Genomic DNA, 17,811 nt, shown 5'->3' with positions numbered 1-17,811 from the left:
AGAAAACATTTTTTAGTTACCTGTCACCATAAGGTAGTTTTTGTTTAACCAAAGGCTTATTTTGTTTTAAAGTAAGTTTACTTAGGAACAAAAGTGGGTCAATTTAAATAAAGTATTGATAACACAAATGGTTTGTATATATGACCAAATTGCAGTTGCGACGATGACCCAACAGGAATTTTGGAAGACTGGTTACCCCAGGTAGCGGGATGGGTAGGACACCACTACGGAACCCAGGAAGGCCAGGGGAAGGTCAGCATATCCTGCGCTCCACCGGGACTGGGAGGAAAAGTCGACCCCGCCTCTTCCCCAAGGCGGTGCAGTGCGCAGGCGTACGGACACGCCGCAGCACGGCCGGTGGGACACATTGCGCAGGCGCGGGCGCGCCAGCCAGCTTGGTCCCTATGGAGCTTCCGTAGCGGTGCTGGCGCGGCGGGGAGCGTTCGGGATGAGCGCGGCCGAGGCCGACCGCTGGGCGTGGCTGCTGGTGCTCTGTTTCGTGTTTGGGTGCAATGTCCTGCGGATCCTCCTTCCGTCCTTGTCCTCCTTCGTAAGTGCTGCCTGCCTTTCCCGGGCCGGTGGGGATGCCGCCGCAGGGCCCCCTGGCGCGCTCGGGGGTCCCAGGCCGGCCGCCCGGGGGCCGCAGCGCCGTGCCGGCCGCCGTCGTGAGGTGATTTGGTTTTTGGTTCCCAGCATCTGAAGGCGCAGAGTCTTCCCTCCGCAGCCGGTTCCCGAGCGGGGAGGCGCCGCAGTCCTGGTCGGCTTTCACGTGGCCGGAGCCTTCCCGCCGTGGGTGGCGGCGGCGACCGGAGAAGGTGCCCGGCGCGCGGCTGCCAGCCCCGCCGTCCGGTTAGCCCTGGTCCCTGGCCTGGAGCGGCCCTGGCTGCAGGGACGGGGCCTCCCGAGGCCTCGCTGCATGGTCCGCGTGCCGGGTCCCGGAGCGACGGAGCCCAGCTGCAGGGGCCCGCATTTTGGGACGAGCGGGGCGGGGAGACTGGTGAAGAGAGAATCCTAGTACAGTGTGATGCTTTTGGGGTCCGAGGGGGCAACGCGACGTGTCGCCCGGCAGTGAGTGCCTCAGCCTGGCGGCCAGGTGTCCCGGCTGCTGTGAGGGGGGGATGTCCTCAACGACTCTCACCTCCCGGGGGAGGAGACCCGATAAAAGTGTAGTAGTTGCACTAAGTCATCCACCTAGTGACTACTGGGTGGAGGTTGGAGCCTTGCCTTGTGCTTCTTCCAGTTCTGCACTCCTGCCTACCGGAGCATAGTAAGGGATTTGTAGGGCAGGGGCTCGGGGAGCGGGGCACCCTCTCTTTGCTCACAGCAAAAGTGAGGGGCTGTCTGACTCAGACTGAGACTTCAGACTAGAAACAGCTCTTTCTCTCCTAATAAAAATTGGTGGTGGTGGCATATTTAAGACTAGGCAGGACTTCTGCTTCTTTGCTTTATTCTACTAGGATTGGTTGAGTGTCTGTTTGGGGCAAAACTGTATTCTAGGGCCTTAACCCCTTACCCTGAAGTATAGAGGATTTTCTGTTAACCCCTGCTCCCCTTCAGAATCTTTCCTGATGCCACCTGATGATTAAGAGAATATCCTAGGTTCTAAACCTTGCACGAAAGACTGCTGAAGAGCTGTCTTTTCCTTTTTGTTATGGTTTAGCTCATGTGTGAGATGATGCAAGAAAGTTTAGAGGTAAAATGATCGGGTGTTGAGAACCTTTACCTAATCAGCGCCTTATACACTGGAAGGATTAAGTGGGTGATAGTTGCAGGCAGGTAGGGTGTGACTGGAAGAGTGGGTCCCTGGGGTTATGCCTTTGGAGTATGTATTTTGTCCCCCGTGAACAGAGCTCTTTGTTTCCTAATTGCCATGTCCTGAGCTGCTTTCTTTGGCCATGATGGTCTGCCTCATCTTAGGCCCAGAGCAATGGAGTTGGCCATCTATGGACTGAGACCTCTGAAACTGTGAGCCCCAAACCAACTTTTCGTCATCTGAAATTGTTCTTGTCAGGTTTTTGGTCACAGCAGTGAAAAAACTGACTAAAACATTTGTCTTTTTTCTTTTCGTTGTAAAGTACACATAACATAGAATTCATCATCATCATCCTCGTCATCTTTAGCTGTACAGTCCAGTGGCAGGAGGACATTCTCATTGTTTTGCAGACTACTCTATCCCTATCCCAGAATCTTTTATCAGCCTTTAGCTGAAACTCTTGCCTATTACAAAATAGCTCTATTCTTTTCCCCCAGTCCCTGACAATCATCATTCTGCTGTCTCAGTTTGGCTACTCTAGGAGCCTCATGTAAATGGAACCACAGCTTTTTTTCTTTTGTCTTATTTCACTTAGCATACTATCTCATCCATGTTGTAGCATATGTCAGAATTTCCTTCCTTTTTAAAGACTGAATAATATTCCGCTGTATATTGGTACCACATTTTGTTTATCCATTTATCTTTTTTTTTTTTTTTTTGGTACTAGGAATTGAACCCTGGGGTGCTCTACCACTAAGCCACATCCCCAGTTCTTTTTATTTTTTATTTTGAGACAGGGTCTCACTTGCTTAGGTCTTAGTTGCTTAGGGCCTTGCTAAAGTGCTGAGCCTCCTGAGTTGCTGGGATTACATGCGTGCACCTGTTTATTTATCCTTTCATCTGTTTATAGACACTTGGGTTATTTCTTCCTTTTGGCTATTATAAGTGAAGCTATTAGAAGTGGATGTATTAATCTGTGTTTGAGTTCTTGCTTTCTATTCTTTTTTTTAATATTTAATTTTTTTTTAGTTTTAGGTGGATACAATATCTTTATTTTATTTTTATGTGGTGCTGAGGATCGAACCCAGTGCCTCACGTGTGCTAGTCGAGCACTCCACCACTTGAACCCCAACCCTAACCCCAGTTGCTTTCAACTCTTTTGGGTATAATCACAAGTGAAATCGCTAGAGCTGGGCATGGTGGTGCGCGCTTGTAATCCCAGGGAGCTGAGGCAGGGAGATTGCAATTTCCATGCAAGCCTTGGCAGTTTAGTGAGAACATGTCTCCAGATTAAAAAAGGGGGGGCTGAGAGAGTGTGGCTCAGTGGCAGAGTGCCCCTGCTTTCAATCCCCGGTAAAAGTGGAATTGCTGGATCAGATGGGAATTCTGTTTGGTTAGTTTTGCTGAGAAGCTGCCACACTGGTTTCGCAGTGGCCAGGCCATTTGCATTCCCACTCAGTGCACTTGTTATTTTTTGTTATTGTTGTTTTTAACCAGTTGCCATCCTGATAGATGAGTGGTCTGTCACTGTAGTTTTGACTTGCATTTCCCAGCATCTCTCCATGTGCTTATGGAAGTCTGTGGCATTATGATTCATTTATTTTGTTTTTTTGTTTGTGGCTCCTGGCTCATAACATCCACGAATGTTATTTTGGAATGGCTTCAGAGCAATGAAGATTAAAGACCTTTTTTTTTTTTTTAATTTTAAATAATTTGGGGGCACTGTAGGCCTCAGAAAGCAAATTCTGTGTCTCTCAATTTTCTCCCATCCTCCTTTCACCTGTCTTTTCTCCCCAAGGCAGGCCATAGGAATCAAGATTCTCTTTCCTGAGACAGGTCATAGAAACCAAAAATATAATCTTCTTCCACTTTTCTGTCTAGAGCTGAGCACAAAGAAATTTCTCAGCTCATTAGCAGTAGGCCTTACTCTTTATGTCCACTCTCATTCCTGTGTGGCTGTCCATTCATCAGTTATGCCTGTGTAGTGAGATCTCCCAAAGGAAAGGTGTGGCACCTTCTGGCCAGCCTAACATGTGAAGTTCTCACAGGAGAGTGAACAGGAACTCATCTATGTGCTGAGAGGGTCCTCCTCAACTGGGGATGGGGTGCCCATGCTTAGATTCTTCCAGACCTCCCTTTTCATACCTCTTGGCTGCTTATCTGTATCCTTTAACATATCCTTTGTAAAATCGGCAAGTGTTTCCCTGAGTTCTGCCAGCTGGGCTAGCAAGTTTTTTTTTTTTTTTTCTTTTTGCAGTGCTGGGGCTTGAGCTCAGGGCCTCTTGCATGCTAGGCAAGTCCTCTACCATTGAGCTACACTCCCAGGCCTTGGTCTAGCAAATTAATGGAACCTAAAGAGCGACTCATGGAAACTCTAATTTGTAGTTGTCTGCCAGAAATTCCAGAGGCTGGAACTTGTAACCAGTGTTTGAGGTGAGGATTGTCCTGTGGGACTAAGCCTTATACCTGTGGGATCTGACACTGTTTCTTGGTAGATAGTGTCAGAGTTGAATGAATTAGAGGACACCTCGCTGGTATGGAGTTGATTGCTACTTGCTGGTCGGAAGTCCCTGTGCATTTTGGTATCAACAGCCGTACCTGCATTGTGAGGGTGCAGTAAGAGAAACCATCTTTATCTCTACCCTCACAGCTGCATATTTTCTTTGGAGGCTGTCTGGGCAAGTCTTTTGCCCTTTTAGTCCACTTTGTTGATTTGCTGTGTAGGTGCAAGAGACTCATACTACGGGTAGCTCCTGGGGCCTGGTGTGGCAGAGGCTGGGGTGAGGGTCCTGGCGAGCCACAGGTACTGTGTAGGTGCCGCCAGCAGCTCGTCCTGGATACCTAGCTTTGCGGACAGTTGGGTATGGTGCAGGCCGCCTCTGGGTTAGGTTTGTGGGGCCTACCACTGTTTTATAGCCCTAGCATTTTCAAAATCATCCTTCACTTTTTGCTGGAAAACGCGGCCATCTCCCTTTGCACTAGAGGATTGAGGGAGAGGTGGACACTGCAGGATCTGTGTGGGTGGCATGTTTCTTTCTTTCTTTTTCTTTTTCTTTTTTTTTGGGAATTTTAATATTTACTTTTTAGTTTTCAGTGGACACAACATCTTTGTAGTGGTGCTGAGGATTGAACCGCACACATGCCAGGCGAGCGCGCTACCGCTTGAGCCACATCCCCAGCCCAAGTGGCATGTTTCTTAGACATCTCCTTTCCAAAGCAGTCAGGCTCTCAGCGAGTCCCTGCCGTGAGTCTCCAAGCGTTAGGACACAGCCGACTCACAGGACCTGCCTGGGGTCCCTGGGGTGGAGAACAGTATACAGCTGTCTGGGGTGCTCTTATGAGGGGACCAGTGTCCTAGGAGGAGGAGCAGCTGCAGGCCTGGAGCTCTGCTAGTGCTCAGGTTCCAGCTGGTGGTGCTGGCCCTGGCGGAGAGTGGCATCTGGGCTTTTCAGGGTCTGGAGCTCTGTAGGGGCCTTGGTCCCTTCCCTAGATGGAAGAACATCCATCCTGTGTCCAGGGATGTTCCCATGCTTGTCCCCAGAAGTCCTGGAGGGAGGAGCCAGGCAGCTTGTGTCATCCTCCCACCAGCTGATTTTCAGATGGGGCTGGCCTTGACTGAGCATCAGGGCCATGCTTGCTGGTTTTGTTCAGTGTTGGCCTGGCTCTCTCAGGAGGGGTGCTGTGTTTTCATTGCTTCTCGTCCACTGGCACAGGACTTCCATTTTGGGGTGTTTGCTCATTACGCCGGGCAGGTTGCTGGAGGCCAGCGCTCCCCCACTAGGACCTCTCTGCCTCAGTGTGCCCTTGCAGTGCTCTGACCCAGGCCCATCTTGAACAGTTGGTGGGCGCCACCTGGCGGCCACTGTCATCTCATCCTCATGTTCCTGGCCCACTGGCATAGGTATATGGGAGGGGGAGAGGCCTTTGGGTGGCAGTCAGTCTAGGTGGGCTACAGTTCCATACAGGATTCCTCTGCCCGTGGAGTCCTCTGGGTCTTGCTGGGGAGAGTACTTTTTCTCAAACCACGAGTTCATATCCATATTTCCAGTTCTAAGTTCTAGTTCTCTCCCAATACCCATTTCTGTCTTTTTCTGACAGAAGACCGACTCTCCTTACCTTTAATGCTTATGTGATGTCCTTGCCCATAATCTCCCATCTCCTCTGTCACCTGTACCCAGTGTGGATGGCTGCTTCATTCCTGCTTGGCTTCTGATGCCATGTTTGGTGGGGTTCCTGTTTTATGATTTGCCATCTGTATTCCTCAGCTGTTCAGATTCTGACTCCCTGTCTGGCAGCGCTGTCTTGGGGGTCCTCTATCACTATGCTTGGCCCTGATCTGCCTTGATCAGGTGCCCCTGTGTGGGAAGACCCTCCCCACTGGGCTCTGACACCCTGCTCTAGGCCTCTACCTCATCACTGATGCCCTGCACCCCCACCTTCTCAGCCCCATCTAATGTAGGACTCAGTTCTTCAGGACGGGAACAGGATTATGTTCCCTGTCACTTAAATGGCTGCTGTGATGATGGAATTGATTTTTATTTTATGATGCTAATTGGATTCTTATAAGTAAAAAATACACACATTTGTACTGTAGTAATCTATGGCATATCTGCAGAAGGAAAAATGTCATTTGTATAGTCATTCAAATTCAAGGGAATTTGGGGCTTTCTCTTTTTTTAAATTTTTTTCCTAGTTGTAGATGGACACATGTCTTTATTTTTATTTATTTTTATGTGGTGCTGAGGATAGAACCCAGGGCCTCACGCGTGAGAGGTAAGTGCTCTGCCACTGAGTGTCAACCTCAGCTCAGAGTTTTGGGCTTTCTTTGTGCTGTTGGAAAGGCTAGGAAAATGCCACAGCCTGGCCATGTAGGTCATGGGCAGCTTGAAAGGCACAGCAATATGATGTTGGTTTGTCCTGTGCAGCCAAACATGGCCAGAGTCACCTCAAAAGCCTTGGCAGGGGGGTTCCCTCAAGAGGCTGTTCCAAACCATCTGAAGACAGGGCTGGGTGGGATTCCAAAGAAAGAAGCTCTAAACACTGGGATAATCTGTGCAGAGCTTTTCTCAGGGGAATTAACATAGCCATCCTTGTGACAGACAGTGAGAAAGAAATAAGATATGTTTTTCCTAGGTATGTCCTCCACAAGGGGGTTGGATTACAGAGTTTATGTGGGTGTTTTTAAAAAAATATTTATTGATTTATGTATCTTTTGTTTTAGATGGACATATTATTTTGTTTTTATGTGGTGCTGAGGATCAAACCCAGTGCCTCATGAATGCTAGGCGAGCTCTCTACCACTGAGCCACAGCCCCAGCCCCCATTATGTGGGTGTTTGAGCGTGAGCGGCTTTTCTGAGGGTGGCTGGTTTCTACATGTTGAGCAACAAAGCTAATCACCCAGTGTTTTCCAGCAATAGCCTGACCCATGTAAGGATCTGGGAATGTTCAAAGCCACATCTTGGGTTCAAGCCTGCAAGGAAAATAGGCAGCTGGCTGGGTCACAGTAGAAAGCACACTGTGTTTCTCAGTCAGAACATATAAGGAAAGGGGAGGGCTGTGGAGCCGTTCTCTACCCCACATGGGAAGATACTGATCTCGGCCTTCCACCCTGCCAGATGTCCAGGGTGCTGCAGAAGGATGCAGAGCAGGAGTCGCAGATGAGGGCAGAGATCCAGGATATGAAGCAAGAGCTCTCCACGGTCAACATGATGGACGAGTTTGCCAGATACGCCAGGCTGGAAAGGAAGATCAACAAGATGACGGACAAGCTCAAGACTCATGGTATTGCAGTGAGTGGCACCTGGAAAGTGTCGCGAGAGCTGGTTAATAGAGAATTCTCTATATATGGATTTGTAGGACACAGGCTTTGCTTCTTAGGCATTCTAAATGTTGATAGAAATTTTTTATGTTGTCTGGAAGAAACCCAGTAATAAATATTACTTTCTCCTGATTTGCTGGTGAAGCTTTGCATTCTAAACACAGAAACATTTAAGAATCCTTTTAGATTTTCTTTGGAGTCAATGTATCTTTGTAGGTTTTCATTTTCTTTTTTAAATATTTATTTTTTAGTTGTAGTTGGACACAATACCTTTATTTATTTTTATGTGGTGCTGAGGATCAAACCCCGGGCCTTGCACATGCTAGGCGAGTGCTCTACAGCTGAGCCATGACCCCAGCCCTAGGGTTTCATTTTCAAATTCAGCATTTTTCTGAAGGAATCCTAGAAAAAGATATTGTAGTGGGTTCTCAGAAAGGAATCCTAGAAAAACATATTGTAGGGTTGTTTTGCTTTCTGGAAAATGCCCAAAACTGTCGTGATCTGAGTGAAGGACAGCCATGTGCCGAAGGCCCTGCTGGCCTGTGCGTGGTGAGAGAGCTGTCTTCAAGGTACGGAAAGCACATCTTTAGGCTGGGGACCATCTAGACTCCTGCTTGGGGTTTCTGTGTGATGTAGACCAGGAAGTAGGGAAGAGAATTTATTACTGTTGACAAGGCATTATAAAAAGAACCTCTGGTGGAGGTGAATAATGTTGAGGGTTCTCAAAAGTGAAGCTGTCCTGACCTCACAATCTGAGTGACTTTTAAGAAGTTCTGTCTTATATTTCTAAATGTCTCGGGTGATCGTTCTTGTCTCTACCTGGAGGTACTTCCTGAGGCAGAGTGTCTGTGGTCGAAGTGTCTTCTCCTGTTGTCAGGACTGCATCACGGTTCATCCTGCTTCTCTTTTTCCTTTCAGTGAAAGCACGGACAGCTCAACTAGCCAAGATAAAATGGGTGATGAGTGTTGCTTTCTACATATTGCAAGTAAGTGTACTGTCACCAGGGCCTTTGTGACTTGTCTCCAGATGCTGTGGCCTGTGGAACTTGGGCCTAAGAACACTAAGCTGCCATGTCATGGGGTCCTCCAGCATGTGACTCTGACACCTGTGAATTTCTTTTCTTTTTTTTTTTTGAGAGAGAGAGAGAGAATTTTTTAATATTTATTTTTTAGTTTTCGGCGGACACAACATCTTTATTTGTATGTGGGGCTGAGGATCGAACCTAGCGCTGCGCGCATGCCAGGCGAGCATGCTACCACTTGAGCCACATCCCCAGCCCCACCTGTGAATTTTTAATTACACTGATAGAGAGCCTTTCTCTGGGGCCGAGTTGTTAGAGGTTGGGACTTTGGCAAATGAACCCTGAAGTGACCTCTTGGGAGTTCCCACCTTGCCTCTGTTCCAGTACAGTTTTAAGGGCCCGGGGATGTTGTAAGAAGTTTACAAAACTTGTATTTTCTAATATCTGCAGTCATTTTGGATAGTGCTTGTTCCCTGGTGTGCACAGACAGCACTCCGAGGCCCCAGCTTCTTAGCTGCAGACTTCTGCTGTGAGGCTTCCCTTGGGGCTGCCACCTCTGTTGCTGCTTGTATGAGGCTGTGGCTGTGTGCTGACAGGGCAGGCCTCTGGCTGCTTGAGAGGAGTTTAACATTATGTATGGTCTTTACTGAGCTGAAGTATTCGAAAACCTACCTTGCAAAGTCCAGGTTTTGGGGTACACTGAAGTGAAATGATCTGAGGCACTGTATTTGATGCCACATTGATTCAGAGACACAGGAGTTACCCCAGTGCCCCTTTTAAGTCTGTTCATTTTCATGGCATATTCAAGATCATGAATGGGACAGAAAGCCACTCTTCAGTTTTCCACTCAACTTTGAAACTTGGGGTTCACTTGTGCACTCCTACACTGACACAGCTGTTGGGGGCATTAGCTCATTTTTCAAGGGTCTTAGAGGCAAGGGTGTGCTTCTGTCTTTCTCTGTTGTATTCAGCTGTAGTTCATCTAGTCAGAGACAGGCAGTGGGAACAGAACACCTGTCTTAAGCGAGGACTTGGTTAGCTTATCAGCTAACTTACATAGTGTATATGTGGATTCATAACGAAATAGTAAGATGCCAGTTCCCGGGAGAGCGCTCAGCTGCTTGTTGGCAGCATATTCTGGATGTGCTTATGAACTCTCCTCAGCTAGATGTTCCTTCTCGAGGCTGCAGCCCTGGACAGCAGAGCTGGTATGTCTGTTCTGTTGGCTTTGAGGACTGGGTTGACAGAGCTTGGGGCTGTCAGTGTCTCAGTGTTCATTACATTTCCGCCTTCTTCCCTGTGATTATCTGTGTGATGGCACGTGTTCTTTACTCACTGGAAGTGTCTTTCCAGGCAGCCTTGATGATCTCGCTCATTTGGAAGTATTATTCTGTCCCCGTGGCTGTTGTGCCAAGTAAATGGATAACACCGCTAGACCGCCTGGTAGCCTTCCCTACCAGAGTAGCAGGTAAGAACTTTTTGGAAAACACAGTGGAAGACCCTGCAGAGGTGTGTGGTGGGAGATTGAGTTACCTGACATCGTCCTCACTCACCATCTGTTGGCGATCTGTGGTTTGTCTCAGCTTTGTACAAGGCTTGCAGACAAGAAACTGAAGTCCAGAGAAGCTCTTTGACTTGTCCATGGTCACTGCAGTGTTAAAGAACAGACTCGAATCAGCTGGGGTCTGCTTCTAGGAACCAGGCCCAACTTGGGGATTCTGATGCACCCTTCATTAAACACTACCTCTTGTTCCCAAGTTCTGTCTTTTCAGTCTGTAGTAAGATTGGCCTTTCTGCACACTTGCTGCTGTCAACCCTTCTTTTACTTTTGAAAGATAACCTCTATTGGATGTTAAAAGTAGTACATGTCTGGGCTGGGCTGGGGCTCAGTGGTGGAGCACTTGCCTCTCACGCGTGGAGCACTAGGTTCGATCCTCAGCACCACATAAATAAATAAAATAAAGGTATTGTGTCCATCTACAACTAAATATTAAAAAGAAATTTAAAAAATAGTACATGTTATTGAAGAATGATTAGAAATACAGGAACACTGATGATGTACAAAAAATTGAATGATCTTCCAAATCAGTCATCTGCAATTATCAGTATTTGTGTTACTGAATACATTGTTTCCTAAGTAGTCCTAATACAGGAGTTAATTTATTTTAAAAAAAAAAGAAAGAAAGAAAAAGAAATATAAGAACAATTGAAAACCCAAGCTGGTCATTGTAGTATGCACCTGTAATCCCAGCGACTGGGGTTCTGTCCCTGGTACCCCCAAAAAACCAACCAAACAAAAACAGCCAAACAACCCGTTAGTTATTGATAACACCTCTTATAGAAGTATATTTTTTCCATGTATCTGATGTAGTTAAGAACATCTGGTACATATCATCCTACTGTTCTGTTTCCTGGAGGCTGGAAGTCCAAGGTCAAGGTGCTTCAGGTTCTGTGTCTGATGAGAGTGCTTTTTTTTTCCTGGGGATTGAACTCAGGGACACTCAACACTGAGCCACATCCCCAGCCCTATTTTGTGTTTTATTTATTAGAGGCAGTGTCTCACTGAGTTGCCCAGAGCCTTGCCATTGCTGAGGCTGGCTTTGAGCTCGAAATCCTCCTGTCTCAGCCTCCCGAGCTGCTGGGATTATAGGTGTGCACCACTGTGCCTGGCTTGAGGGTGCATTTTCTGGTTCATAGGTGGCTCCTTCTTGCCTGTTCTCAGGTGTTGTTATGAATGCAAGAATGAGTTCTCAGGTCTCAGAACCCCAAAGGCCCTCCTTCCTACACTGTCACTGGAGTTAGGGTTTCAGCATGTGGTTTGGGCGGTACAAGCATGTAGATCATGGCGCTGTATCAATTCACTTTTTACTAGTGAATTTTCTTTACTAAGCAGAGTTCTTCCAGTCTGTTGTTATAATACATAGTAATGCATCTTTCTGGCAGGAAAGGGAACTCAAACCAGGGCCTGTGTTCAGTGTAATTTCTGCTTAGTAATGATGTTGCCCTGTGGATCTGTGTAAGTCTGACAGAGTTCAACCCATGAACTTAGCCTTTCTTCACCCTGCACTGCTCAGAAGGAATTGCAGTCCTGTAATTTCTTCTAATTAAGTTGAAGGTGACAGGCAGGAAGTGTGGCGAGCCTGTCTGCGTGCTCTCATGTTCAATTTCTTTATTTTCAGGTGGTGTTGGAATTACCTGTTGGATTTTAGTTTGTAACAAGGTTGTGGCGATTGTACTTCACCCTTTCAGCTGAAGAGGAGATGAACACTGCTGGGGGACTGTTTTGTTGTCCTGGGAATTGAACTCAGGGCTCCTTACCACTGAGCCCCAACTCCAGCCTTTTTTATTTTTAATTTTGAGACAGGGTCTCGCTAAGTTGCCCAGGCTGACCTCAAACTCCTGCCTCTGCCTTCCCGAGTTGCTGGGATTACAAGTGTGCCCCACCACACCTGGCCTAGCTGTATGACTTACAAAAATAGTTCTCTTATTAGGTTAAAAGTCTGATTGCCACTTAAAAAAACAAAAACAACAACAACAACAAAAAAAAAAACCCCAGAGTACACAGGGTAGTTTTTTTGTTGAATATGTTCTTGGGCTTTTTGTGAGATTCTTGTGAGAATCCCAGTGTTCTGCAGTTGGGGACGTGTGCATCAACCACCTAACGCTGGCTTTAAAACACTGATTTGGTCTCTTGGCACATTATTTTGTTGCCAACTGGAAAGTCAAAATTTTCTAACAATTTAAGTACTTTTTAATTCAGTTTAGAAAGTAGCTTAATCTTATTATCACTACTAGAACTTGAACATTTGTTTTTTTTGCCTCATGTAGTATAACTGAAAGAATAACACTAATTGACATTGCTTGTTCTTTTTCTATGTCTAAATGTTGTTTGTTGGATAAACATTTGCATAGTGTATATTATCTACTTATTTGGAGCTGTTAGTTTTCATTACAGTGCTTTATAAATGTACTGATGAGACCATAATGAATTGTTTTGTATTTAAGCATTTCAAATTAAGTATGTTTTGTAAGCATTTAATATTTATGCTTAGTAGAATGGAACAAAGTTAAAACACAAAGTAGGGAGTCTGATTAAATTAATCTGAACTGATACTTTTTGACCTCTAAAGTATAATTCTGCTAAATCTATTTTTTGAGGCACATTTTCTAATTAAAATATTTGCAAGTGCTGGCGTTACTTACTTCCTTGTCACCACTTACTTGCTGTAAACGATTTGTAACTGACAAGTGGTGAGAGGCTTGGCTGTTAACTTGGTGTGTAACTATAGCACAGTACAGCTAAATTCTCTCACTGGTTTTCAGAAGATCATATTCTTTTTTAGTGGGGTGGGTACTGGGGATTGAACTCAGGGGCACTTGACCACTGAGCCACATCCCAGCCCTATTTTGTATTTTATTTAGAGACAGGGTCTCACTGAGTGGCTGACTGCCTCTCCGTTGCTGAGGCTGCTTTGAACTCGCAATCTTCCTGTCTCAGCCTCCCAAGCTGCTGGAATTATAGGTGTGCACCACTGCCCCCTGCCCAAAGATCATATTCTTAATTCTTGTGTTTCTCATGATCTAATAAGTAGATCATTATTATTTTAGTTGATTACACTGTGAAAAGACAAAGTGCTTTGGTCCTTTAGTTTATTGTCATATTGAGGCCCACCAGGGTGGGTTTGAGGTTCCACTAACTTAAACTCACAAGACACTGCAGACTTTCCCAGTACCCACCTTACTTCATGACGCGTGCAGACCTGGAAACTCAGCAGTGCTCATAGCAGATAGGATCAGGAGGACCTGATGGCAGCTCTGGAGTCTCACACCACACAGGAGATGCTTCGGCTGTAAAGGAGGAGGAGCCCACAGGAGAGGAGCACAGAGTGGCCCAGGAGGCCGCCCAGAGTGCGGCAGCCTCCACGGAGTTTAGCACAGGGAGGCTCCTGCCTCCCTCCCCTTCCCAGCAAGCTACAGCCTCAAGTGATGGTCATACGGAAATCAGTGGGCAGCCAGGTGCAGCACCCCAGGGCGTCCGCGGACCACCAATCAGTGTGAAGTGCCCCAGCAAGACCCTCTGCCTTCCAGTTGATGCTGCCGGAATTGTGGCGAGTCTCACTGAGGAAAGACTGAGAGTTCATGAAGGGTCTGGGGAGATTATGTAGGGAAATAGAAACGTCCTTTATGTTGCACATCATTTTTTTTTTTTTTTCAAAAAGTATTTTTGTTTTTAAGTAAATAATAAGTATGGGGTTGAATTAAAAAGATAACAGAAAGGGATACCATCTTGTAAAGCAATTTCTCAGAGTTCTCATGTTATCAGTTTCTTATGGTTTCTCCAAGATATCCATGTGTTTATGAATACTGATGTATGTGCTTGTAAAGTAACTTTTTTAAGTTATAAAAGTAAAACCTGAAAAGAAAATAATTCTTGTTTTATTTATTCATTTTATTTATTTATTTTTGTCAATGGACCTTTATTTTTTTTATTTATATATGGTGCTGAGAATCGAACCCAGGGCCTCACACACGCTAGGCAAGTGCTCTATACCACAACCCCATCCCTGTTTATCTTTAAAAATCTAACTTGGAAAGTACAGAAAAAGAGTGAGAAAGCACAGCCTCTGGTTCCATGGGACTAGGATTGCTGAATTTTGCTTTTTCCTATTTGTGGTGTGTATCATATTTATGGGGTTTTTATTCAAAATATTTTGTATATATTTGGAAATATACACAAAGTGTTTATTAAAATTACATATTTTAAAACAGCTTTACATAAAAACAGACACCTCTGCTTCAAAATATACTTCAAACTCTCTTCTTACCAGTTTGGTCATAAACTTGTGGTATACCAGCTGGGAAACCTCTGCATGACAAACCGACAGTCACTCTCCTGTGGTTCCTCTCTTGCCACCACAAGGGACAGAGCTGGTGGGACCTGATTTCCCTTCCCTGCGCTTTTGGGCTCTGGCCTTGCGTGGTTTTTCCTGTGCTGGGTGTGTGTGTCGGGGGCTGTGGGAACCCACTGCCCCCAGCCTGGACTTGAAACACCAGGGAGCTGCTTCTGACCACCTGAGACGAGACTTCTCCTGCTCCCTGACATCTGAGATCTGTGTGGTTTTGTGTTAACCGATGATGTCTGTTGTTGTGCACTTTTGTTGCTTATGTTTTAGATCCTGTTTTTTTGGTAATGTCTACTTTCTTTTTTTAAAAAAAATATTTTTTAGTTATAGGTGGACACAATATCTTTATTTTTTTATGTGGTGCTGAGGATGGAACCCAGTGCCTCACGCATGCTAGGTGAGCACTCTACCTCTCAGCCACAGCTCCAGCCTATAAAAGATTTCCTTTCTAGTGATGCCCTACGTGCCCTCAGGGCTAGAGATAGTTGCTTAGACTGTGTTGGCCCTCCCATCATATTTAGGTCAGGAATAACTGAAAGAAAAAAAAAAATCATGCAGTGATTTTCTACCAGGACCATAAGACATAAAAAAGTGTGTTTTCTTCATAGTTGAGGTGATACCAGTTAACTGTCAGAATTTTCCAGGGTGCGACGTTTGAGGCAACCCCCAGGCCAGGCCATTCCTGCTGCCTTTGGGGGTGTGGGTATTTGTGGGACAGATTTTCTGCTTGCATGTTTGGGGCCTAATGCTTCCTCTCTCAACCTTGACGGCGCTGTCTTCTCCAAGGAGTTCAGTCATGAATGAATATTGTAGTTAAAGACATTGGACTCTATTATTTCATGTTCACTAAATTTTCTTCCTGATTTTTTTTTTTTTTCCTCATGGTACTGGTGATTGAACCCAGGGGTGTTCTACCACTGAGCCACATCCCCAGCCCCCTGTTTGTGGCTTTTTGTCATTACAGACAGTGCTGTCATAGCGTTCTCAGCCAGGTCTTGTGGCAGGTGTTATGCTAGAGCCTCTCCAGGGCATATGCCCAGGACTCAAATTGCTGGCTCATAGGTTATAGGTCTATTTAATTTTGCTAAGTAATGCCAAAATGTTTTCCAAAGTGGGGGAACCAATATATATGCTCTCCTGTTGGTGTACAAAAAAATTCCACTTGATCCATACTGTTGCCAAGGCTTGATACTGGCCTCCTTTTTCACTTTTTTTTTTTTTTTTGAGGGGGGTTACCAGGGATTGAACTCAGGGGCACTCAACCACTAAGCCACATCCTGGCCCCATTTTGTGTTTTATTTAGAGATGGGGTCTCACTGAGTTGCTTAGTGCCTCACTTTTGCTGAGGCTGCCTTTGAAATCACGATCCTCCTGCCTCAGCTTCCCAAGCTGCTGGGATTACAGGGGAGCACCACCATGCCCAGCCCCTCCTTTTTCACTTTTTGAGAGGTTTTATTCGTGTTTACTGACTACTAACAAGATATATTGTCTAGTCCTGTTCTTGAAATTCCTGATCCTGGTTGCCCGTTTCTTAGACCTTTCTTACTGATTTAATTCCTTATATATTCTGAATACTAAGCTGTATTCACTAGTGTGAAGCAAGTCTTCTGCACGTTTGGGTCTTCTCTTTTCTCTTTGTTTATAGATCATCTGTTGAACAGATATCATTCATAACCTATACTTTTCCTTTGTGATTCATACTTTTGTATCTTCAGGATCTTGACCTAGCCAAAGATCATAAAGTGATCTTTTCCCTATGTGTCTTGTAAAATTAGTACTATTTGACTTTTCATAGTTACATTCAAAGCAAACTTTTCATTTTAATATGATTTCAGGTTTACAAAAATAGCACAAATAATTCTTGCATAGCCTTCATCTAGTTTCCACAAATGTTTTAACAGCTTAACTATAAAGCCACTATCAAATCAGGAGATAAAATAGAACTAACCTCTAGGTCTTACTGAATTGTGTGCATTGCCCCACAAGTCTTTTGTGATCCAGGATCCAGTCCAGGAATCCACATTACATTTGCTGCTTATGTCTCCTGAATCTCTTCCAACCTGGGATAGGTTTTCAGTCTTTTTCCTGCAAGATTTTTGGCAGTTTTGAAGATTGCTGGCTAGTTATTTTATAGAAAAACCTCAATTTGAAGTGGTTTGATGTGCATTTACAATTGAATTCAGGTTAGGCATTTTGACAAGACCACCACCTTGCTAATGCAGTACATCGATGTATCTCACAGTGGTAATGATGTTAACGTTGATTACTTGGTTAATGATGGGGGCCTGTTGAAAGGTCTTGGGAACCCACTTGAAAAAGCTCCCAATGGGGGCTGGGGATGTAGCTCAAGCGGTAGCGTGCTCACCTGGCAGGCGTGCGGCCCGGGTTCAATCCTCAGCACCATGTACAAACAAAGATGTTGAGACCGCCAATAACTGAAAAATAAATGTTAAAGTTCTCTCTCAAAAAAAAGAAAAAGAAAAAGCTCCCAATGGCCTAGTCTGGAACAACTTGAGAACAAAATAAGTAAGGATTATAATTCATAAAATAAAATACCTAAAAGTTCATGTTAGTATAAATAAGGAGAAAAAAAGGGAACCTTTCCCCCCCTGCTAAAGATTTCAATTAATGAATGTAGAAGGAAGGATGGCCAAATGGTATGCTACAATGTATGGATGGAAATGTACCAGCAAGCTATTTGCATTGTCTCATGACCTCTCCATAAAATACTTATACACAGAGAAAAAAGAGTGACTTTAAATGGGGAAACTGCGCAGTTTTTTTTTTTTTTTAAAGGGGCGTTTAATCACTGAGCCACATCCCCAGCCCCCCCCCCCTTTTTTAAAAATATTTTTGTAGTTGTAGATGGACATAATATCTTTATTTTATTTGTTTATTGTATGTGGTGCCAGGATCGAACCTAGTTTCTCACGCCTATCAGGGAAGTGCTCTACCACTGAGCCACAGCCACAGCCCCTCCAGCCCTTTTTTTGTATGTTTTATTTTGTAACTTTTTTTGGTTTGTTTTAGTTGTAGTTCAACACAATGCTCTTATTTTTATGTGGTGCTGAGGATCGGACTCAGTGTCTGGCATGTGGTAGGCGAGCGCTCTACCGCTGAGCCCCAGCCCCAGCCCCATTAACTTTTTTTATTAATTTTTTTTTTTTTTTTTTTGTGGGCTGGGGTGGGGCTCAGTGGTAGAGCACTTGCTTCGCATGTACAAGACCCTGGGTTCTATCCTCAGCACCACATAAAAACAAATGAATAAAATAAAGGTATTGTGTCCAACTACAACTAAAAAATAACTATTTTT

The 17,811-nt window shown here is 45.1% G+C and overlaps 1 protein-coding gene across 1 annotated transcript; it reads left to right on the top strand.

Annotated features, from left to right (window-relative positions):
* The first annotated feature begins 395 nt into the window (after positions 1-395).
* Get1 (guided entry of tail-anchored proteins factor 1) lies at positions 396-12,797 on the top strand. Its single transcript, XM_027929217.2, has 5 exons — positions 396-550; positions 7,371-7,536; positions 8,492-8,559; positions 9,949-10,063; positions 11,775-12,797. The coding sequence occupies exons 1-5, from the start codon at positions 449-451 to the stop codon at positions 11,846-11,848; spliced, it is 525 nt and encodes a 174-aa protein (XP_027785018.1). The 5' UTR covers positions 396-448; the 3' UTR covers positions 11,849-12,797.
* The last annotated feature ends 5,014 nt before the right edge of the window (positions 12,798-17,811 follow it).

The sequence above is a fragment of the Marmota flaviventris genome, chromosome 8 (assembly GCF_047511675.1).
Source record: "Marmota flaviventris isolate mMarFla1 chromosome 8, mMarFla1.hap1, whole genome shotgun sequence".
NCBI classification, from domain to species: Eukaryota; Metazoa; Chordata; class Mammalia; order Rodentia; family Sciuridae; genus Marmota; species Marmota flaviventris.
Note: the sequence above shows the minus strand (reverse complement) of the source record. Positions and strands in the feature narration are given on the sequence as shown.